The sequence below is a fragment of the Pogona vitticeps genome, chromosome 3 (assembly GCF_051106095.1).
Source record: "Pogona vitticeps strain Pit_001003342236 chromosome 3, PviZW2.1, whole genome shotgun sequence".
NCBI lineage: Eukaryota > Metazoa > Chordata > Lepidosauria > Squamata > Agamidae > Pogona > Pogona vitticeps.
In genome coordinates, this window is record NC_135785.1 from 42,992,783 (window position 1) to 43,014,091 (window position 21,309).

Here is a 21,309-nt window from a genome sequence, read left to right on the forward strand (position 1 = left end):
CTGAAATCAATGGCACTTTAGTTAGTCATGACTAGCTTAAGCCCTATTGATTTCTATAGATCCACCCTCAGTGTGAATCCTGCTCATTATATTCAGCACTTTTTGGTTGAACTAAGGAATGATGGATAAGAAATACCTGTTTGTTAGAGGAGAGAGTGCTGTGCAGAGATGAGCCCACAAGCCTGAAGTCTTTTCCCATCCTTCCTCTGAGTTAAAGGAGCAAAATATAATTTAAAAAGGCCTCAGATGAGCTACTTCAGTATTGAAAGGATAAGATAAAAGTGGAGCAGTGATATTGGTAGAGAAAGTGGCAGGGCTACAGCCAGTTGATAGTTCCAGCTAAAGCAGAGCAAAAGAATCAATGGAGTTTACCAAAGCACTGAATCTTCTGTTCAGCAATTGACTCAATAAATCTCATGAGTAGTCTAGCAGTTGGTTTTGGTTCAGAAGCTATGAAGAGATGGATGGAATCTCACAACCAACACTGTAAGTTCATATTAGCAGTATACAAACATTTGTTTTAGTGAATGTTTTCTGCTTATCTATTTAACCAAACAAATTATTCACTACGGGGCACACAGTGCTAAGTTTGTGTATCAAATCTGAAATTATGCTTCTTGAGCCTTTATTTATTTATTTATTTATTTATTTATTTATTTATTTATTTATTTATTTATTTATTTATTTATTTATTTATTTATTTATTTATTTATTTATTTATTTATTTATTTATTTGATTTTTACCCTGCCCCTCTAGACAATGTCCACTCGGAGTGGCTTACATAGATAAAAACACATCAATATAAACATGTATAAAATCATTAAAAATACAATTACAATTATAACGATTAATTCCAAGCAATACATTATCAAGATGGTAAAAAAAAAAACTTAATTGACTGGAGGGAAGGCCTGCTTGAATAGCCAAGTTTTTAACCGGCTTTTGAAGACACCCAGCGAGGGTGCCAGCCAAATTTCGGTTGGGAGAGTGTTCCACAGCCGAGGGGCCACCGCCGAGAAGCCCCGGTTTCTTGTTTTTTCCTTCCGGGCCTCCCTCGGCGTCAGGCCCCTCAGCCGTCCCTGCTGGCTATATCGGGTGATTTGGGTAGATCTAGGTGGAAGAAGACGATCTGCCAAATAGTGAGGTCCCAAACCGTTTAGGGCTTTATATGTAATCATTAACACTTTGAAGTCAATGCGGAAACGGATGGGCAACCAGTGCAAGGCAGCCAGAGTGGGGGAGATACGCTGATATTTTCTCACCCCACTAAGAAGCTTGGCTGCCGCATTCTGGACCACCTGAAGTTTCCGCATCAACCTCGAAGGCAGCCCCACGTAGAGGGTGTTACAATAGTCTAATCTCAATATTACGAGTGCATGGACTGGAGTAGTGAGGGCCAGTTTTTATCTGAATCTATGCCAGTTTTTACACATATAGAACATACTGGTACTCTTCTCTGGGTTAGTTTTTCAGAAAGCCAAAAACAGAAAGGGGCAATATATTACATATTTAAAGGTAAAGGTAAAGGTTCCCCTTGACAATTTTTTGTCCAGTCGTGTTTGACTCTAGGGGGCGGTGCTCATCCCCGTTTCCAAGCCATAGAGCCAGTGTTTTGTCCGAAGACAATCTTCCGTGGTCACATGGCCAGTGCGACTTAGACACGGAACGCTGTTACCTTCCCACCGAGGTGGTCCCTATTTATCTACTTGCATTTGCATGCTTTCGAACCGCTAGGTTGGCGGGAGCTGGGACAAGCGATGGGAGCTCACTCTGTCGCGTCGATTCGATCTTACGACTGCTTGGTCTTCTGACCCTGCAGCACAGGCTTCTGCGGTTTAGCCCGCAGCGCCACCACGTCCCTTTACATATTTAAAATGAATGGTTAAATCTTTAATTGACTTCTTGACTAGAATACGTTGGCACAGTAGTCATCAAATGTGCATGTTAAAAACACGCCATATTATATTTTACTTGATTTGTTACCTACCTGAATAATTCATTTATTCCTAAGGAATCATGTGTATATTTCTTGTAAACAAAGAAAGAAAGAAAGAAAGAAAGAAAGAAAGAAAGAAAGAAAGAAAGAAAGAAAGAAAGAAAGAAAAGTCAAATCAAGTCTTTAACTCTAACCCCCTCCCTAATATTACCCTTGGAAAATATCTTTTTAATTCCCCTGAATTAAAAGGTAAAGACAGATCTCAAGTGTCTGGCAGAGTGATTCACCACACCTGCTCAACAAAAGCATGTAGGAACACATCATATTGAGAGCAGCACCCAACTGCCAAGTCATATCTCTGCAGTGACTGCTGCTGAGTGAGACCATAAGGCAAACATTTAAGGGGGCTGTGTGTGCATAAAGATTGCATTGATATGGCTCTTGATTAGTTGTCAAGCCCTGTTAGAAGAAATGTTCTGATTCTGAAGGTTTCACTTGGTATGAAATGCTGCTAATGATATTCTTGCCTTAATACAAGTGGCATTGATGGAAGAAGTGCAGATGGGAGTCACCAGACTGGATGGTGTTGATGGGGCTTCGTGAAATCAGCTATTGTCATGTATTGCTTTCATGCTTCACCAGATTATTTGAAAATGAACATGTTACACTGACCATACTTATTTTGGCTGCAATTCTGCTGTTCTTGACAGCCACCCAGAAATGGCAGCCTTTAATTTGATTACTGCTCTCTTGATCATTGCACTTTGTAGTTTTAGAGTCCTCTCCTTTCCGTCCATATAACTTTTCACCAGTTTTAAATTAGCAAGAGAAATCCGATTTGACAGCAATATGGAAAAAAAAAGCTAAGCCACATTTGTAGATATATTTGTATAGCTCAAAATGGGAGTGGGACATGTTTTGTTGTGTTTTTTAAATCATCTCAGATCAAAGCAGCAACTTTTTCCAAGTATCTTAAGCATGAACACTGGTGCAAATCATGAGAATGATCCAGACAAAAACTTAACATGTTGCAGTGCCATGGATTTCAACAGAAAAGACTGATGATTGTTATTAATTCTGCCATTGAGGTTTATGTGTTCCGCTTTGGTTGTTTTAGATGCCCCATATTGTAATTAACAGATTCATATGTTACATTTCCCTACATATTGGTATAATAACACTCATTACTGAACATTTTAAGCCCTTTTCATATATTCAGGCCACTTCACCATAGCATGCACAAAATGTAGAGCTGAGCCAGAGGGTACGTATGATCCTGTTGCATCTTTTTACCTCACATGCATTAAGAAGAGTTCCAACATGTGACAAGATCTGTAGTATGCTAATCTCTTAAAAGAGCCACAATAGTAATTATGATTATGGTGATGATGATGATGATCATCATCATAGAACTGCAGAGTGGGAAGGGACTCTATAGATCATCAAGTCCAGCCCCTGTGAAAGAGGCACAGTGGGGAATCAAACTCCTCTCCATACGTTGAGCTATCCAGCTGATCACAAGCAATGGGGAAAATGGGGCCATCACCCATAGGAAATTATTGGCTGACATTGTCTGGCAGATACTGATAATAAGCACAGCTCTTCTTTATATTTGTTTACTTTGTGGTTTACTCATACTTTTGAGATTCAGCATCATACTAGAGGGCTAAGGGTTCTCAGAGGAGGATTGTGGGGCTCCGTTCTTTGTTATTTGATGTATATATTTAAGGAAAGCCCACTCCGTTTTTATTTACCTCTTACCCTTGCTGACATAATCATGGTGATCTCCTGCTTTGTTTTATTATTATTTATAATTTGAAAATACAAATAAAACATTTTAAATGGTTTGCTGTTTTTGAAACGCATTTCAGGAAGGCTGCTTGTCCAAAAACATATGTTACAGGCTGGAAATGTCGGAGCTCAAATCCAAATCAAGAATAAAAACCAAGCTAAATAATTGTACCCAAGTGTGAAAAAAAATCATGAGTGAGCTATGCTAAGAGAACATTGCATTTATCAGATATTATCTGGGGAAATACTGAGGTCTAATGGCTTGAGTTGAAATTAATTTCCAGTCATAATGGCAGGTCATGCTTCATGCCCAGCAAGACTGCAAGCAAGGGTTGATAAAAGAGTTAACTCTCTGAACAGAGATACCACAGCTGACTAGGATTAGAAGTTTTACCTTAGAGCCAGAAAACCTGACTTCATTTATCCCTTTGCTGTTGCATCTACTTTAGTTGTGTAATTTGATTGTTGATGGAAGATATGATGTTACTCTTTGCCTGAGATCCCTTCATGTCAAAACTGATGTGGTTTGACACATTACATGTCTGTGTACAACCCCACCCTTTCTTAAATCTAGATAAGATGTCAGATTTGTTGTAATTCAGAAGGGATGGGTAAATTAGGGGATTTAAAGGTATACTAGAGATTGAACTTTGCATATTATGAAAGAAAGGGCTTTCATAGTTAAAGTTATCTAACTTTAACCATAAGCTGGTTGATTGGTTGAGTGAGTTGTGTACCTGGCTGTCCGGCCACAGGTTGGGAGTTTGAGTCCCCGCTGTCTCTCTTTCCCAGGAGAAGAGACAGCCTGTACAGACTCATGATTCCAGAGTGCCCCTAGAAGAAGGGGAAACCGTTTCTGAGAGCTTTATGTCTCTAGAAAATCCTGGGAAGCAAGAGCAGCATAGTTAGCTGTCAAACAAGATGAAGTGAAAAAGGCCCCCAAACAATTTCAAAACCTAAGACATCCGAAAAGGCAACAATGACAGCACAGAAAGGAGCAAAATGAGTGGCAGAAGTGGGAATAGGAAGAGATTTGAAAGATTATGTTGGATTGAAAAACTCACGGAAGGCATCAGGCATCAGAGATTACAAAAAAAACTGATGAAAACAGGATACTAGGGAATGCTATAGGAGCTAAGGGTGCAAAAAAGGCAACAGAACAAACTCAGAATTGGAAGAATCCATGAAAGACCTACTCCAGCAACTAAGGCTGGCCTATGAGAAACTGGAAGGCTGGTTTATTGCTACCCAATCAGAAGTTGTCTGTTCTAACTGAAGAATTAACCAGCAAAACCCAACTGCTAATGAAACCCTAGACCTAGGGCACGACAATAAACATTTTATTAAAGATATGCAAAAAACAGAAGGCATTGAAATTTTGCAAAACAAAGATCAAGAGCTGAAGAACAGAAATCACTGGAGAAATTTTGCAATAAAAAGAGCAGGAAGAAGGACAAGATATGAGTGCTTTCCTGACAAGATGGCTGAACGATCTGTGCCCAGGCCTCAGTCTCACTAACCAAGACATCAAACAAGCACTCAGAGCAACTGGGTGCAAAGCCAGTGAAACTAAAGTACTTGAAAGATATAATTATTTGCCTCAAACATTACAAAATTCAGGTGCTTCAGCAACTAAATGTTTTGGGGAAGATTTGGTGTAAAGATAGCAAAGTTTCTCTATTCAGAGGCATTGCTCCTGACACCTAAACATAAAGAATGGATACCAATCAGAGGTGTTTAGAAAGGAGGGAAACACCTACAGATGTGGATTAGGATTAGATGGAAATTTGGGGACTGCAACTCCCAGAACTGCAATTCTCTAGAAATACCCCAGGCAAAATTCTGGCAGGCATAGCCCAGAAACAGAAGTCTACAGACCAGTTGCATTTACCTCCATCAGTGCTTTATTCAAGCTGCTTCCATTCTGGAAAAACGAGGAAGCTACCCCAGTGCTTCCTGAGAGGCATAGATCTTTCTCATAGTCTCAGTTCCCATTAGGCTTTATAGAAAAAACCTCCTAGGAAGGACCTGTGCTTTCCAGAAAGCAGCTTCCTTGTTTTCCAAAGTGGAGGCAGGCTGAATAAAGCACTGATGGAGGTAAATTCAGCTGGTCTGTCGACTTCTGTTTCTGGGTCACACCTCCCAGAATTCTGCCTTGGGAATTCCTGGAGAATTCTGAAAATTACAGTCCAAAAAACCCAGAAAGTCAAATCCCTTATGGAGATTCTCCTTCAAGATCTTAATCTAATTCCAAAGGGAAACTGTGATTGTATTAGCTAAAGATGAACAGACAGAAATCTACTAGAAGCGGATGTAAAATGACTGACAAATGAAAGAGTGGAAGACCTGTTTTGGTAGCAGCAAGTTAGGAAATGCATCAGCAAAGCCCAGCTGGCAAATGAATCATCAGATGGGTAATATCTAAATTAGGATTTTCAAAATCATTGAACTGTAACGTATTGAGAGCAGCAAATATCTCAGAAGGCAAAGAGTTGACATTTAGGCAGGTAGCACCATAGGGACAAATGGTAAAAGGGTAGGGAATCAGATAAGAGATTAACAATTCTTGCCCCAATAGCTGTAACAACACTGGAGTGAGGAGGCAATGTAGGCTGACCTCTTTAGGCCATTTTAAGGAAAACAGAGACTCTGAGAAAAGGTTTCATATTAACTAAGCGTGTTTCAATCAATAGCACCTATAAATTAACTAAATGTGGGGGGCATAAGTAACTTGATGAGTGAAAGATTCTTTGATGAATAGAGGCATATGTACCCAAAAGGAAGAGAATACACAGACCATTCATCAAGATTTCAGTCTTACCCAGGAATTAATCACATATGGATAAACATCACATTCGTAAACAAAATTGAATCAATTTACACAGGAATGAGCACAATATTTGACCATGCTCCCTAGTGGCAAAATGGGGGCTTGCTCTTCAAAAACACTCAACAAACATTTGGAGATTAAATCCCAATCTGTTGGCCCACTGAGGATTTATAGAGAAAACAAAAATAATATAAATCAATTTTATAAAGAGAACTGCTGCCAGAACATTAGAAAGGCATTACTGTGAGACCATGAAAGTAAGATTGAAGGGAGCTTTCATAGAAGAAATAGGAAGGGCTAAAAGGACAAAAAGAAGGAGCTAGAAAGCAGACATGAAAGGGCATCAGGACCAAAGAGGTGCAATCATGGAAATTTTCTAATTTTCTAATTTGGGGGTTAGAGAAGAGGGGGTCGTCTTATACATTGAGTCATCTTATAAACAGAAAAATACGGTATTTTATTTTTAAAAGAGCCCTGGAAGGCTGCAAGATAAACTGCAGAAGAACTTTGTCATACAAACCGCAATGAGGCAAGTGGTTTCTTGATGCATTTTCTTCTAGAAATAGTAAAGTGGCATCTCTACAGATAATATTTTTATTTGGCATACTTTTTTGTGAATTGCACCCCACTTCATTAGATGGTGTCCATCACCTTAGAGGTTTTGTCATATACGTATATGTATTGCTTTCAGCTATTTGTATGCAGTATTTGCTCTACATACTTCTGTAATCCAGCTTCCCTCTCTCCAGACTTCAAGAGTTTGAGAAGGGCATCTGGCTTCTAACATACTATTGGCTAAGGTAAATACAGAATTATTCATCTTTCTTTTAACACTGTTTGGCTGTAAACCTCAAATTATACTCTTTATTCAACAAACCGAGGAGTGACTGGTTTCTGAGACAGATAGAGTTGCTTTTATCCATTTGTAATAGCCTCATGTGTCCTTTTCAGGCTATTAAAATTAATGAGCTGAGTTGAACTGTTGCTGATTACTGTTTTTGTTTTTCCTTCAGAGCTCTCAAGGTGCATGATGCTGTATAGAATACAGCAGGACAAGACCCTGTCCCAAGTACATAAGTAGTTAAAATAAAGTGCAGGAGAAACAACTCTGTGTGTGTGTGTGTGTGTGTGTGTGTGTGTGTGTGTGTGTGTGTGTGTGTGTGTGTGTGTGTGTGTGTGTGTGTGTGTGTGTGTGTGTGTGTGTGTGTGTGTGTGTGTGTGTGTGTGTGTGTGTGTGTGTGTGAGAGAGAGAGAGAGGGGGGGGGAAATGTATGTGCTTACCCTTTCTCACAGGCTGATAAAAGAGATCAGAGGAAATTGAGCATTATGTGAAAGGCGTGAGGTTCTTGATGCAGGTTTTAAATGACTAAGCGATTGCGACCGTTATACATCATTACCTGTATCTTCATGCATGGACTAGGTTAAAAACCTAAGGAATATGAGTATTGCTTAACGGGCAAATTTTCTTATTTGCATCTTGAGAAATTCTAATACTATTCTTGCATTTTGTCATAGGCCATTAAAAGGTGTATTCAAATGATCAAGAATTAACAATGGAGATGTTCATCATTAGGGTAAATTAGGTGCAGTCCTTGTTCTCAAAGATTGGTACAATGGGAAGAACCAAAAACCCATGCTCTGTGAATTATCCTTCATCTGAACAATCCATTTCCTCATGCTTTTTCCCTTTTAAGGGATTAGTATTTTGGGATGCCGCCCTCACTTGACATCATAGTAATGTTTAATCAGTCCTGTGAGTTAAATGAGAATCTTGAATATTCAAGAACATTTTTAGTGGCCCTTGTTATCTTAGTGTAATAATGAAATGGGTGGGATATTTAATGTGTTGGTTGTGTGTTTTTGTTTTGTTTTGTTTTTAGATTACATTCCTGAAAGTTGCATCCTTTGATTGTGTTGCTATTTACAGCAGGACTAAAGCGCCACCCAGTGATAAGTGGTGGTGACTGACATTTTTAGAAAAAATTGAAACAAGGACTTCAGAGTTGTACCTTGATTGAGCTAAGCAAATGAATACCTGAGAGATGTGTGCACAGTTCCTACTTCTTTCCACATTGACCAGTCCAGAGTCTTGGGGATTGGGAAGCAAATGAATACATCACTTTAGGTCTTTCCACATTGACCTACAGGAGTTTTGGGAAGCCCATAAACTATCACAAAGTCAATAGTTTTGTCCCATTACCTACTTCTGCCAAGTGCTATTCTGCACCATACAGATTTGTGATAGCTATAATGACAGTTCTGTTTTGCATTAATTTGTCTAATATCCTTTGAAAACCACTGAGGCTAATGGCCTTCATAATACCCTATAGTACCTGATTCCAGAAGCAAAGTGTTGTGTGCATTTACTTCTTGTGTGTGGAGGAGGATGTTCACTGTGTGATATGGTTGTAAACTAGCCTGTCCTAAGGTCAAAGACTGTAATAAACAGCATGCCTTCAAACTTCCTTATGAGAAAACGTATGAAAAAAAAACACTCAACCAAAGCATAACAGCTTGGACTTTGATTAACTTCTCACAACTAGTTGGATCTCTAAAGAAAGGAAAGGGAATTATATTTGGATAGGCCCAAAACTGACATTAGAAATAGCCCTTGATTAGAAATGAAAAATCAGTGATTAGAGGAAATCCATAAGTAATGAAAGTGTCAGAGTATCACAGTAGGAGCTTCTCTCAGCTGTAAGAGTATGTAAATTAGACCACTTTCTTTGGTGATAACTTTTCGAGATTTAAGCATGAGATTCCGCTGAAGCCTTGATTTTGTAAGCCCCAAAAGACTGCTTCAGGGCCTGACCACACAGATAAAAAACCCTGGGATTTGATCTGTGTTAAAAACTATGCTGAGTTTCACGTTCACACAATGAATTCCAAAGTGCATACTTATTTTCCTCTGAGTCATATTATTTTCTTAGGAAGCAAGTTAAAATAAACAGCCACCAGAAGACTGTTTGTATTAGCATGCTGTTTTTTTTCTTTCTTTCTTCTCCTTTTCACCTTTTTTTAAAAGCTGGTAAGGAGTACAGAAAGTAAGGGGAATGTGGGGGGGAAGGGGGGAGAAAGAGAACATAAAATATACTGTCATCAAATCCTAATTATTCATGTTGCAATATCAAGTCCACTTTTCGCCTTTCTACAGTTTAATACTGTTTTTTGCTTAACTAACTTAAGCCATTGTGAACGTTACAGCCAGTTTTAAAAGGGAGCATTTCAATTAGTAGGAACATAGAAAAACCACGTGACTTGAGTTGGCTAAAATTAAAATGCTACATATTATGGTTTATTTGAGAAATGTAGATAGGCTCTTAGTCACCTCCTGCAAATTAAGGTGCTCTCAGCTCTAATTATGGTCTGTCTCTGTCCCTGGCCTGAGCTTGCCTCTTTAAAGATACAGGTCTTTCATACTACTGCAAAGAAGTACTTTCTTTTGTCTATTCTCAATTTCCTGCCAGTAGGTCTTTCTGGAGAGTTCGAGTCCTGGGCAATTCTAGTCCTGTGAACAAAAGAATGTTAATTGTGTGCTGTCAAGTCAGTTCTGACTTATGATGACCCTTTTCAGGGTTTTTGAGGTAGAAAGTATTCAGATGTGGCATACCATTCCCTTCTTCTGGGGGCACCCAGGAATTGTGCAGTTTCCCGAAGCCCACTCAGGCTGGCCCTTTTGGAATGCACAGCAGCGAATTGAACTCTCAACCTCTGGCTCCACAGTCAGATACCTAACTCACTGAGCTATCCAAGACACCTGGTCTGTTATAGTGGTTAGAATGATGGACTAGGACTCGGGAATCCTGGGTTTGGATCCTTATTCAGCCATGGAAACTCACTGGGGATGTGGAACTGGAAAAGCCACTCCTTAAATATCTCATTTCTCTTGAAAACTCTGTTAAAGTTAGTTTCCAATTTGATGGTACACAACAACATCAACAACAACAACAATTTAAAACACCCCTATCTCTCTGTACACATTCTTTCCACCATGCACTGCTTGGTAAACTTCTGTCATTTAGAACACCCATATTCCCCAGGTTCCTTGCCAAACCCTCCCTCCCTCCATTGTTTTTCCCTTGCGGTCCTTTGATCAGTTTAATTGCTCTTTTTCTGGAAACTTTGCAATGTGCCACATTTTTCTTAAGTTGAGGTGAAAGTATGAAATATTGTACTGTATATAGTTTCCCAAATGCTGCTGCATCATAAATGGGATGAATACGTTACTAGCAATTCAGTTTTCCTTTCCTTATAATTCCTGATTTGCAATTACCTTCTCCCAGCTATTTCCTCTTCTCTAAATTCATAGGAACATACTTGTACTCCTTAGAGCAGAGGTTCCCAACCTTTTTTGAGTTGTGGCCCTCTATTATAATAGCCACGTAACCTGTGACACACACACACACACACAATGTTTATATAGAAAGGCATTTTTAATGGGATAAAGTCATCCCTTCTCAGAAAGTAGTAGAGGCTTATTTCTCCCCCAAAGGGCCTGTTTCTCATACATACACATACACACTAACATTAATGCAAATCAAAGTTATTATCTAGCTCCAAAAGGTCAAGGAAGAAATTAATTAACGAAGGCTACAACAATATAAAACAATCCCTGACCCACTCCCCCAGAAAACACTTTATAACCCCCTTGAGAGTCATGACACCTGGATTGGGAAACACTTCCTTAGAGCTATTTGAATGTAGAATAAAATTAGAGAGTGATTAGCTGTGCATGAGAGTTTAGGATAAATTTGCTTCCAAAAATTGCCCTTAAAATCTCGAGAAATTTTTAAATTGCATATTCAGTTATTGTGTGATATGTCGCTTTGACTTTTTTAGCAGCACTAGATGTTCCTATTTGCCAGTGTCATTTGACAGTGGCAGGACTTTTCTTGCTGTTCACATAAGTTTTATACACCTCGCTGTGGCTGATTGCAGCTAGTTGACAGAGTGCGTCATGGTTGCACAGTCAAGTGTATGACCATGCACACAAGTGAGTCACGTCCCAGCACTTCAACCGTTTGAAATTAATGTGGTTGTGCCAAAGAATTTCAGAAAATAAATAAACAATGTAGCTCTCAGAATAAACAATCTCCAAAATTTGTATACATTTCTGTATGAAAAAAAAAACAAATACTGTCCATTCTTACTGCTGTGTTCTGTTCTGTCCTATTTTTACTATTATTATTGTCCAACATCCTTTTTCGCCCCCTGTTCAGGCACTTACAAAACAATATGTTTGTTTTAAAGGTCCCACTGAGCCAGTATTGCAATCGGGCCATTATGAAGTTGATGTATTGCGCCCACTGCCGAGGCATGTCAAATGTAAAGCCATGTAACAGCTACTGCCACAACGTCTTGAAGGGCTGTGTGGCCAATCAAGCGGACCTCGACCCTGAGTGGAAGAACCTGATAGGTAAGAGCTGCCACCAGCTGTAAAAAAATAATTTCACTCTGGTCATCCTTCTGCATGTTGTTCATGCTCATCAACAGAGAGCAGTCTGGAGCCCAAACCAAGCAACTGATTGATGCACTCCCAATGGCTCTGCACCAAATATTAAACATGGCAAAATCCTGGGCAAAATCCTGTGAGTAGGCCCATTGAATCAATGGAGTCAGCTCCTCCATAAGTTCTCATGATTCAAGTGGGCCTATTCTAAATGTCACATACTGTGCTAAAATATGTCAAAGTTAGAATAGGCCTGTTTGAATCAACTGAACTTACAGAAGAGTTGACTTACTAATCAGTCTGGTCTAGTGCAATTTATTACACTGACTAACAGGATTTTGATCAATATGCGTAGGTGTCTTTGAAACACCACTTTGTCCCTTAGCGTTACTGTAAAGACCAGGGAAGTACTAGAGTACCACTTCTGACACAACTAGTATATTTGGTAGTGAGGGATAGAGGGATTTGGTAGAGAGACTTGTAGTCCACCAAAATATGTAGATTATCCATGAAGTCCCCAACCCTGCCATGCAGTTAGACAAATTGCACATCTGTGTTCCAGCATCTCTTGTGTCAGATACAAAGAGTTTAGAAAAGAGTTTAGAAAGTGGCCTTGGTAAAGTGCTTTGATTTTGGAGGTCCCTGGTTCAACACTGAGCACTGGGCTGTACCATGTAGCCCCCTGTGGTCATGCTGACTGGAGGAATTATGAAAGTTATCCAAAAACAAAACTTTTACAAGCCCTGCTGTGAAGAAGAGGATGTTCTCACTTTGGAACAACGATGGGAGGTGTTCTGGTGTATTTTGGGTAAAAATCCAACCATTCAAAACTTACTCTTGCTTTGGTTTAATTACTGGGGTTTGGTTTTGTTTTTTGTGAGGATGCTGACTTATTTTAGTTCAGTTCTGAAACACTAATTGAAATCCTGTTGCAGAGTTAAACAAATGACATAATTTTTAGATGTGAACAGCTCTGAGTTCAGCAGTCTTCTTAGACATTACCTGTTGCATACTGCATTGGATGACTCAGCATGCAACAGATGGTCTCTTCCAAGATTTCTTAATTCATGTCTAAAACTATGTCAGTTGTGTACCGGCACAGCAGGACTTTAGTCACTGTTTCTTCTCCTAAGATCTCTGTACACTTATACAGAAACGGAGGGAGGAATAACAGGAATCAACAGAAGGAACAGGATATTTGCTGAAGAAAGACAAATGGATCTATCTTTTCGATGTTTTCCCATAATTACTGGTAGCAGTGGGTGTGGTATTAAAATCTGAGCAGATGAAATTGTTATTCTCCCAGTCATCAGGCAAGCTGATGTTTCTTGTCTTCTTCTTCTTCTTCTTCTTCTTCTTCTTCTTCTTCTTCTTCTTCTTCTTCTTCTTCTTCTTCTTCTTCTTCTTCTTCTTCTTCTTCTTCTTCTTCTTCTTCTTCTTCTTCTTCTTCTTATTCTTATTATTATTATTATTATTATTTATTTATTTATTTATTTATTTATTTATTTATTTATTTATTTATTTATTTATTTAATTTATATGCCGCCCACACTACCCAAAGGTCTCTGGGCGGCTTACAGCATTTAAAATACAATAAAAATATGTACAATTAAAATACAATTAAAATATATATAAAATTGCCATCAGACCCACAGTTAATATTATTTCAGTTAAAAGCCTTCTGGAACAGGAAGGTTTTGACCTGGCGCCGAAATGTCATCAGTGTCGGCGCCAGACGAATCTCAGTCGGGAGGGCATTCCATAGTCTGGGGGCAGCTGCCGAGAAGGCCCTTTGTCTGCAAGCCATCCCTCTTACCTCCTTGAGGGATGGCTCTTTCAAAAGGGCCCCCTGGCTAGATCTTAACTGCCGGGTAGGCTCATATGGAAGGAGGCGGTCCTTCAGGTATCCAGGGCCCAAGCCGTTTAGGGCTTTATATGTCAAAACAAGCACTTTGAATTGGGCCCGGGCAGCAACTGGTAGCCAATGTAACTTGTACAGAATCGGCTTGATATGGTCCCTGGCGGCCACACCACTCACCAGCCGCGCCGCTCGATTCTGAACCAGTTGCAGTCGCCGGACCGTCTTCAAAGGCAGCCCCACGTAAAGCGCATTGCAGTAATCTATACGGGATGTTACCAGTGCATGTGTAACTGTCATGAGACTCCGCTCGTCCAGGTAGGGCCGTAGCTGGTATAGTTTCCGCAGCTGGAGGAAGGCGCCCCTGGCCACCGAGTCCACCTGGGCTTCCAGTGTTAGACTGGGGTCCAGGAGCACCCCCAAGCTGCGGACCCTGTCCCTTAGGGGGAGTGTAACCCCATTCAGGGCAGGGAGATGGCCCTCCAGCCTGTCTGGCAAAGCACCCACTAACAGGAGAAAGGTTTTGAGAACATTTGATACAGGAAACCCATCTGCACAGAAAGAGCAATAAAAAAGCAGCTACGTGCTTTTCAGTTAAATTGCACAATGATGTGGAATCCATTAGATTCTTCAACCTCTAGGAACTAACATCTCTGTCAGTTTAAATTTATTTAGGAGATCCATAGTGTACAAATATTGGTGTGAAACTCTAAACGCTCCTGCTCAGTCTGGAGATTCCCTGAGAGACAGTCTTGAGGAATGGGTGCCATGGGTCCAGTTTGCTTCAACCAATAGAAAGGAATACATTAAAAAGTATTTTCCTGATACAAATGTAATACTATAATCATGAGACTCTGAGGATAAAGTACAGACACATAGAGTAGACACCACATGACTGCTAGTCATTGTGGAAATGATAAATATAGTGGTGCCTCGCTTAACGGGTGCTCTGTTAGCGATGAAATCGCTTAGCAATGACTTTTTCGGAGCGTTTTTGCGCTTTGTTTAGCGATGGTCACTATGGGCGATTTTCACTTAGCGATGGTTGGGACCATGCTTCGCATAGCGATTAAATTTTGGGTCCCCTGTTTCGCTTAACGATGGTTTAAACAGCCTCATGTTTGCTGTTTTTTAAATGTTTTTCTGTTATTTATAAAGTTTACTGTTTAAAATGTTTGAAATCATAAAGTGCACTTAATAAACCCTTTGTTAACCAAATTTGACTTTGTTCTGACTCTTTTTAAATTTCTTGTTGTATTTTTTTTCCCGATTGAGATGCATTGAATAGGTTTCAATGCATTTCAGTTGGGGAACCGCGTTTCGCTTAGTGATGTTTCCTATGGCAATTTTCGCTTAAGGACAGCAATTTGTTCCTATTGGAATGGATTATCTGGTTTTCAATGCATTTCAGTGGGAAACCGCATTTCACTTAGCGATGAAATTGCTTAGCAGCGATTTTTTTGGAACGAATTAACATCGCTAAGCGAGGCACCACTATCCATAGAATAACTACAGTGAATCAGTGCTATAAAGCAAACATGACATTTAAATTATAAACTAAATGTAAACTGAACTAAGTAATAATATTTACATCAAGAAAAACCAATATAGCCTCCTTGGCTAAAGGAATAGGCATTGGTTGTATTTATAAATTAATGCAGCATAGAATATTCCTTTATAGAGACTAACAGAGTCCCTGTATACCAGCTGTAAAGAAAGACATGAATGTAAAAGCAAAAGTGTGAAGCATGGCCACGCTAATTTGCTGCCACAAAAACAACAGTGTCTTGTGGCATCTTAGGGACCAGTACATATATTGGCATGTATTTGGCATAGGTTTTCAGGGACTGCAGTCCACTTCATCAGATGAAAAGGGGCTGCAGGCCAGGACAGTTTATGGCAATAAAGCTGGTTAGTCTTTAAGGTACCATGAGAATCTTTATCGTTTTTACTGCAACCAACTAATATAGCTGTCCTGCCCCTGAAATTATTCTATTGAGGTACCCAGTATAACTTTTTAATGATAATTCATGTAGATATTTAATACGTTCTTTGCATGATCTGTACAGTGTCTGCTTGTTACTTACCCTGATAGATGCTTTGCTCATGGTAGCTGACCGCTTTGATGGACCATCCAATGTAGATGTAGTCATTGGTACAATTCATACGAGGATTGCAGAAGCCATTTCTAACATGCAAGAGAACAAAGAATCTATAAAAGCCAAGGTAAGAAGAGCAAGGCTGATAATGTTCTTCACCTAATACATATTTTTCTTTTGTTGTATTTCCATCATGCTATTTTTCCACAGGGCTTGAGGTGGCCTCTGTGATGGGTTTTCAGGTAGTCTTACATGCAGGTAACACATCAAATTCAGACACTGCTTAGCTTCTGTGTGGTTGTTGTGTCATCAGTCTTGGGCCATGCTGTATGCATTTTTTGTATATACCATTTTTAAATCGGTAATCCATAACAAATTAACAGCAAAGAATTCCCACCATTTCTACTGCTAGTGTTAAGCCCTGATTGTCGTTTCTTGAATACAGGACAGATGGCGATGGTATTGTTCTGTTAACTGATAGGAATGCTAAACCTGCCCTGGCTTTTATTATCTGTACATTTGCTGAAAACTGTCTTCTACCAGGAAAATTTCACCTATCCTTTCTTCATCCCTCTTGATTTCAGAAGACTCCCACCGATGTTTTTCTGAGCAGAATGTGATACATTAATCCTGCATGGGGGGAGTTTGCCCTGTCATCATTTCTAAAACTCTTGTAGGTCCCTGTACAATTGAGGCCGGTGTTAATGACAGAATAATTTGTGTTTCTAAAGCCCAGTTGCTTTTCCCATGACTCCTGAGAACTGTAACTAAGAGATGCTGATGGAGAATTAATCGGGAGCTGACTGGCAAGCACATAAGTCATTGATAGGCCAGTAGGGAAGGGGGTGAAGGAGAACAGAAGGTAGGGGGAGAGAAAGAGAAAGCACAATGATACTACACAAAATACAGTGTTAGTACAAAGGAAATAGAGCTATCAATTTGGAGAGAGAAGGCATGAGGGAGTGAATGAATCTCTACCTTTCAGAAGGTGTTTTTTTTTTTCATTGTTCTTGCATGTTTTATCCCTCTGAAAGAATTGCCTTGAAATAACCACAATAATAAACTAAAAATGGGCAAGCTACAGTGATGAAGCTGGAACCACGCTCCTTCATAAAATAAATGCCAGAAACCTTTATGTACAATTATTAAAAAGAAATGGCTAGCAAGGCAGCATAATCTCCCTACTGTTATGCAAATAGCTGACAAAGACCAAGGCACACCATGTATGACAGCTCAGCCACCTATGAACATAGGATAATTATCTGAAATGCCATTCTAGGGTAAATAAGCTAAATCATTTTCTACTACTTGTTCTCCCCTACCATATCGTTTTTCATAATTTTTGAAGGAAAGCACAATAATAATTCAATGGGTTTACTGTTTTTTCAATAGTTCAGATGGTAGAATGAAAGACTACAGGGCCCGTTCCACCCAGGGATCTTTACCTAGGTGGTTGAATTCTGGATAGAAGGAAATTTGATTTTGAAAAGAGCTGTTGCTCTGTGGTGGAGCATGTGGTTTGCATACAAAAAGGTCTCAGTTCCATCATCAGCATCTCCATCTTGGGGTGGGAAGATCCTCATCTGAAACCCTGGAGAGTTACTGCCATTACTGTGCAAGATGGATGAGTGGTTTGTCTTTAAAGAAGAAAGCTGCCTATGTTTTAAAGCAGTGAAAGCCTAAACAGTAAAGTCTTTGGTATTTCAGAGAGAGAGAGAAAAGGGAATTAAAATGTTGAGTTAGAAAAAATACCATACAACTGTGACTCCATGGGGGTGGTGGAAGTTGTCTTCAAAGAGTCTTATGGATGTTTTTTCTCCAGACCTTTCAAGGTTGTGGAAATCCTAAAAGCAACCCTAAAGCTTCCAACATTGAAGATAAGAAAAGGCGGGGAAAATATGTCAGTGAAGATAAACCTTCCTCACTGAATTCAGAGAAACTTGTAAGTATGGAATTTATCTCTACAAATACTTTTCGAAGGACTCTTGTGCTAGAACAGTCTGAGTGGGCCTTGTTGCTTGTTGGACCTGCTGAAGACATTGAGTGGTCACAATTGACCAGATAGGCGGGAAATAAATAAATAAATAAATAAATAAATAAATAAATAAATAAATAAATAAATAAATAAATAAATAAATAAATAAATAAATAAATTTAGAAACATGTTGCAAGGTTGTTGATGTTTTAGTACTTTTTGATCTTGCTCCAGGAGCCCAAGCCAAAGTTGCTCCCTTCAGGGCTTTTGCCTCACAAAACATCTAGCTTTTCAAGGCAAATTGCCTCAAGTTAAAAAATCTCCGTAGACATTATTGCATACCAAGTTGCACAAATTGGTATGCAACAGATAATGTCTACGGAGGTTCCTTAACTTTAGGCAACTTGCAGCCAAACGTTATACCTTTTGGGTAGCAGCGTAACAGGATTTCAGTGAAAAGCTTGTAAATATGCTAGGCTGAATGACAGCAAGTCTTTCTGGGCCTAGTCTTGCATCCTAGGATTCCTCATCCTAGTTTAATTGTTCTTTAGTATCAAGTGATTATGCTGTCCCCATTTTTATAAAAAACCTCAGATCATAATAACGTCAATACCATGCAGCATGTGAGCTGCTCTTGCTTTGCAACTTCCACTCCTGCATTCATGGCTGCCTTTTTTCTAACCCAGAGCTTGGAAGTTACATTCTAGAAATAATAATTACTTACTTGTAATTAATTCCCTTTTTGTTACAATAACCAATGTATAACTAAATAATCTTAAGGTTGTAATATAACAAGGCATAACTTTCGTAGTTAACTGCAACTGTTTTAGTTGCTTTTATAGTTACAGGATGTACGTAGCCTCCTAACATAGATATACTGTGTACTATAGTCCAGTGGCTTGTAGCATTCTGTAAAGTACTGTAGTAAAGAATAATATGAATATTGTTTCCTCTTTTATTTTTGGAGGTAATATACATTAGTGTCAGTGAAGTTCAGGGTCCAGTGGCAGCAGTACACATACCATATTTTTCCATGTATAAGATGCCCCCATATACAAGACACCACCCACTTTTCTAACCCAAAATTTAGAAATCTAAGTGAGACTTATCAAGTGGAGGGGAAAGCAGGGATCAAAGCCCTACAGGATCACTTTGATCCCTGCTTTCCCCTCCACTTATTTTTGTTCTTTCCTCACCTTACTTCCGTGTATAAGACAACTCTCAGTTTTTAGTCCAAAAATTTTAGATAAAAGTATAGTCTTATACACGAAAAATACAGTATATTCATCTGCTATTCAGAATTTATACTGACATACACCAAATCAATTTACATCAGTGATGGCCTTCAGAAACAAGGAATAATATGTCATCTCAAAGACTCTGATATATTACAGCATAAATATCTGCAGACTTAGATATTGTCTTGGAATCTAATCCACATACACCTATGCCAGAATAGATCCATTAGTTCATAAAAGATCTATAAGACGCTGTTCCTTCTGCTGACAGCCCCTCTCTCAGCAAAAAAACAACTACCGTAGCTACCCATCTAGAAGTCAGAAGGTTGCTCTTTTGTTACCACTAAATACCTGCTCCATTTCTTCATCCCTTTGTTGACCTTGCTCATTGTCAAGCCCTTATGCCATACTTGTAGTTATACTCCAGATCTGGCATCTTAAATGGTTTGGCATCTTAAATGATTTGTCTGTGTTGCTCTGCCTTAAGGGGGATTTAAAAAAAAAATTGATCTGATAGCTTTCTGATCTATGAAACAATAGGTTTGGTGAAGTAAACTACCTTTAACTGCATACTGAAAAAGATAAGGATCTTACTGGAATAATAATTCTTCAACTTTTGAATCTTTAAAGAGTGAATCAGTTTACCTGTATTACAACTGGAATGTAGAAGCTTCAGCATTAAAAAATAAATGCTTCTCTGAGATTTGATTTCCTTCCTCTGTCAGGTGTCAGATGCCAAAGGGAAGCTGAGGGAAATAAGAGACTTCTGGGTTGCCCTCCCAACCACACTTTGCAATGAAAAGATATCATCTGGTTCTGTGAGTGAGGACAGGTGCTGGAATGGAATGACCAAAGGCAGGTAAGGCTTGTCAGAAAGTGAAGTATTCCAAGTGTGAAGAAAACTAGCCTGTTTAAATAGATTACAGTTCTCTCATGTGCCAGTTTCATAAAGTACAGGTGAAATTCTATGTTGGGAATGACTAAGAAAGAAAAGGCATTGTCAGTGAAGGAAAGAAAGTTATAAATCCCCGAGTTTCTGTCCTGTTCTTGTTGAAAGGAGACCTGTCATCACTTCACCATCCACAACTGTTTATAGGCAAAAAGCCAGTTGTGTTTTTGTCCCATACAACTAGTTCAGATATTGTGTACTTTGAAAGTCAACCGGTCTGAAAACATTCCTACATTTTGTGCTAGCAGATTTCACAGTTAAACTATGCATTATACAAAGAATATTTCCTTTTATCAGTCAGTAATCTCCCACTGGTCATGGCCACTGGTCCCATCACCTCCTGGGAAATAGAAGGGGAAGATATGGAGGCAGTGACAGATTTTACTTGCTTGGGCTCCATGATCACTGCAGATGGAGACAGCAGCCCCAAAATTAAAAGACGCCTGCTTCTTGGGAGGAAAGCAATGACAAACCTTGACAGCATCTTTAAAAGCAGAGACATCACCTTGCCAACAAAAGTCCGAATAGTCAAAGCTATGATTTTTCCTGTAGTGTTGTATGGAAGTGAGAGCTGGACCATAAAGAAAGCTGACCGCCGAAGAATTGATGCCTTTGAATTGTGGTGCTGGAGGAGACTCTTGAGAGTTCCCTGGACTGCAAAGAGAACAAACCTATCAATTCTAAAGGAAATCAACCCCGAGTGCTCATTGGAAGGACAGATCCTGAAGTTGAGGCTCCAGTACTTTGGCCATCTCATGAGAAGAGAAGACTCCTTGGAAAAGACTTTGATGTTGGGAAAGTGTGAAGGCAAGAGGAGAAGGGGACGACCGAGGATGAGATGGTTGGACAGTGTCATCGAAGCAACCAACATGAATTTGACACAACTCCGGGAGGCAGTGGAGGATAGGAGGGCCTGGCGTGCTCTGGTCCATGGGGTCACGAAGAGTCGGACACGACTAAACGACTGAACAAACAAACAAACAATCTCCCACTATTCAGCATCATATGACCCTTACATTTCCAGTTAAGGGCATTCCTAAAATCCAGTTTAGAATCACTTTGGGTTATGAAGTGAATTTGTCAGAATTTGATAATATATAACCAGGGTTAGTGATGGAAATAAAGACAAACCAAGATGAGGGTGGATTTTGTGCATTAGAAGAAGTGTGAGGAGCTCAGTCTC

The 21,309-nt window shown here is 39.4% G+C and overlaps 1 protein-coding gene across 1 annotated transcript in view; it reads left to right on the top strand.

The window, feature by feature from the left end:
* The window catches only part of GPC1 (glypican 1), a 251,897-nt gene that overhangs the window by 223,868 nt on the left and 6,720 nt on the right, over positions 1-21,309 (top strand). Inside the window, exons 4-7 of the mRNA XM_020786409.3 lie at positions 11,809-11,974; positions 15,961-16,091; positions 17,787-17,906; positions 19,903-20,036. Of these exons, the coding sequence (XP_020642068.3) occupies positions 11,809-11,974; positions 15,961-16,091; positions 17,787-17,906; positions 19,903-20,036 (551 nt within the window). The remainder of the gene's footprint in view (positions 1-11,808; positions 11,975-15,960; positions 16,092-17,786; positions 17,907-19,902; positions 20,037-21,309) is intronic.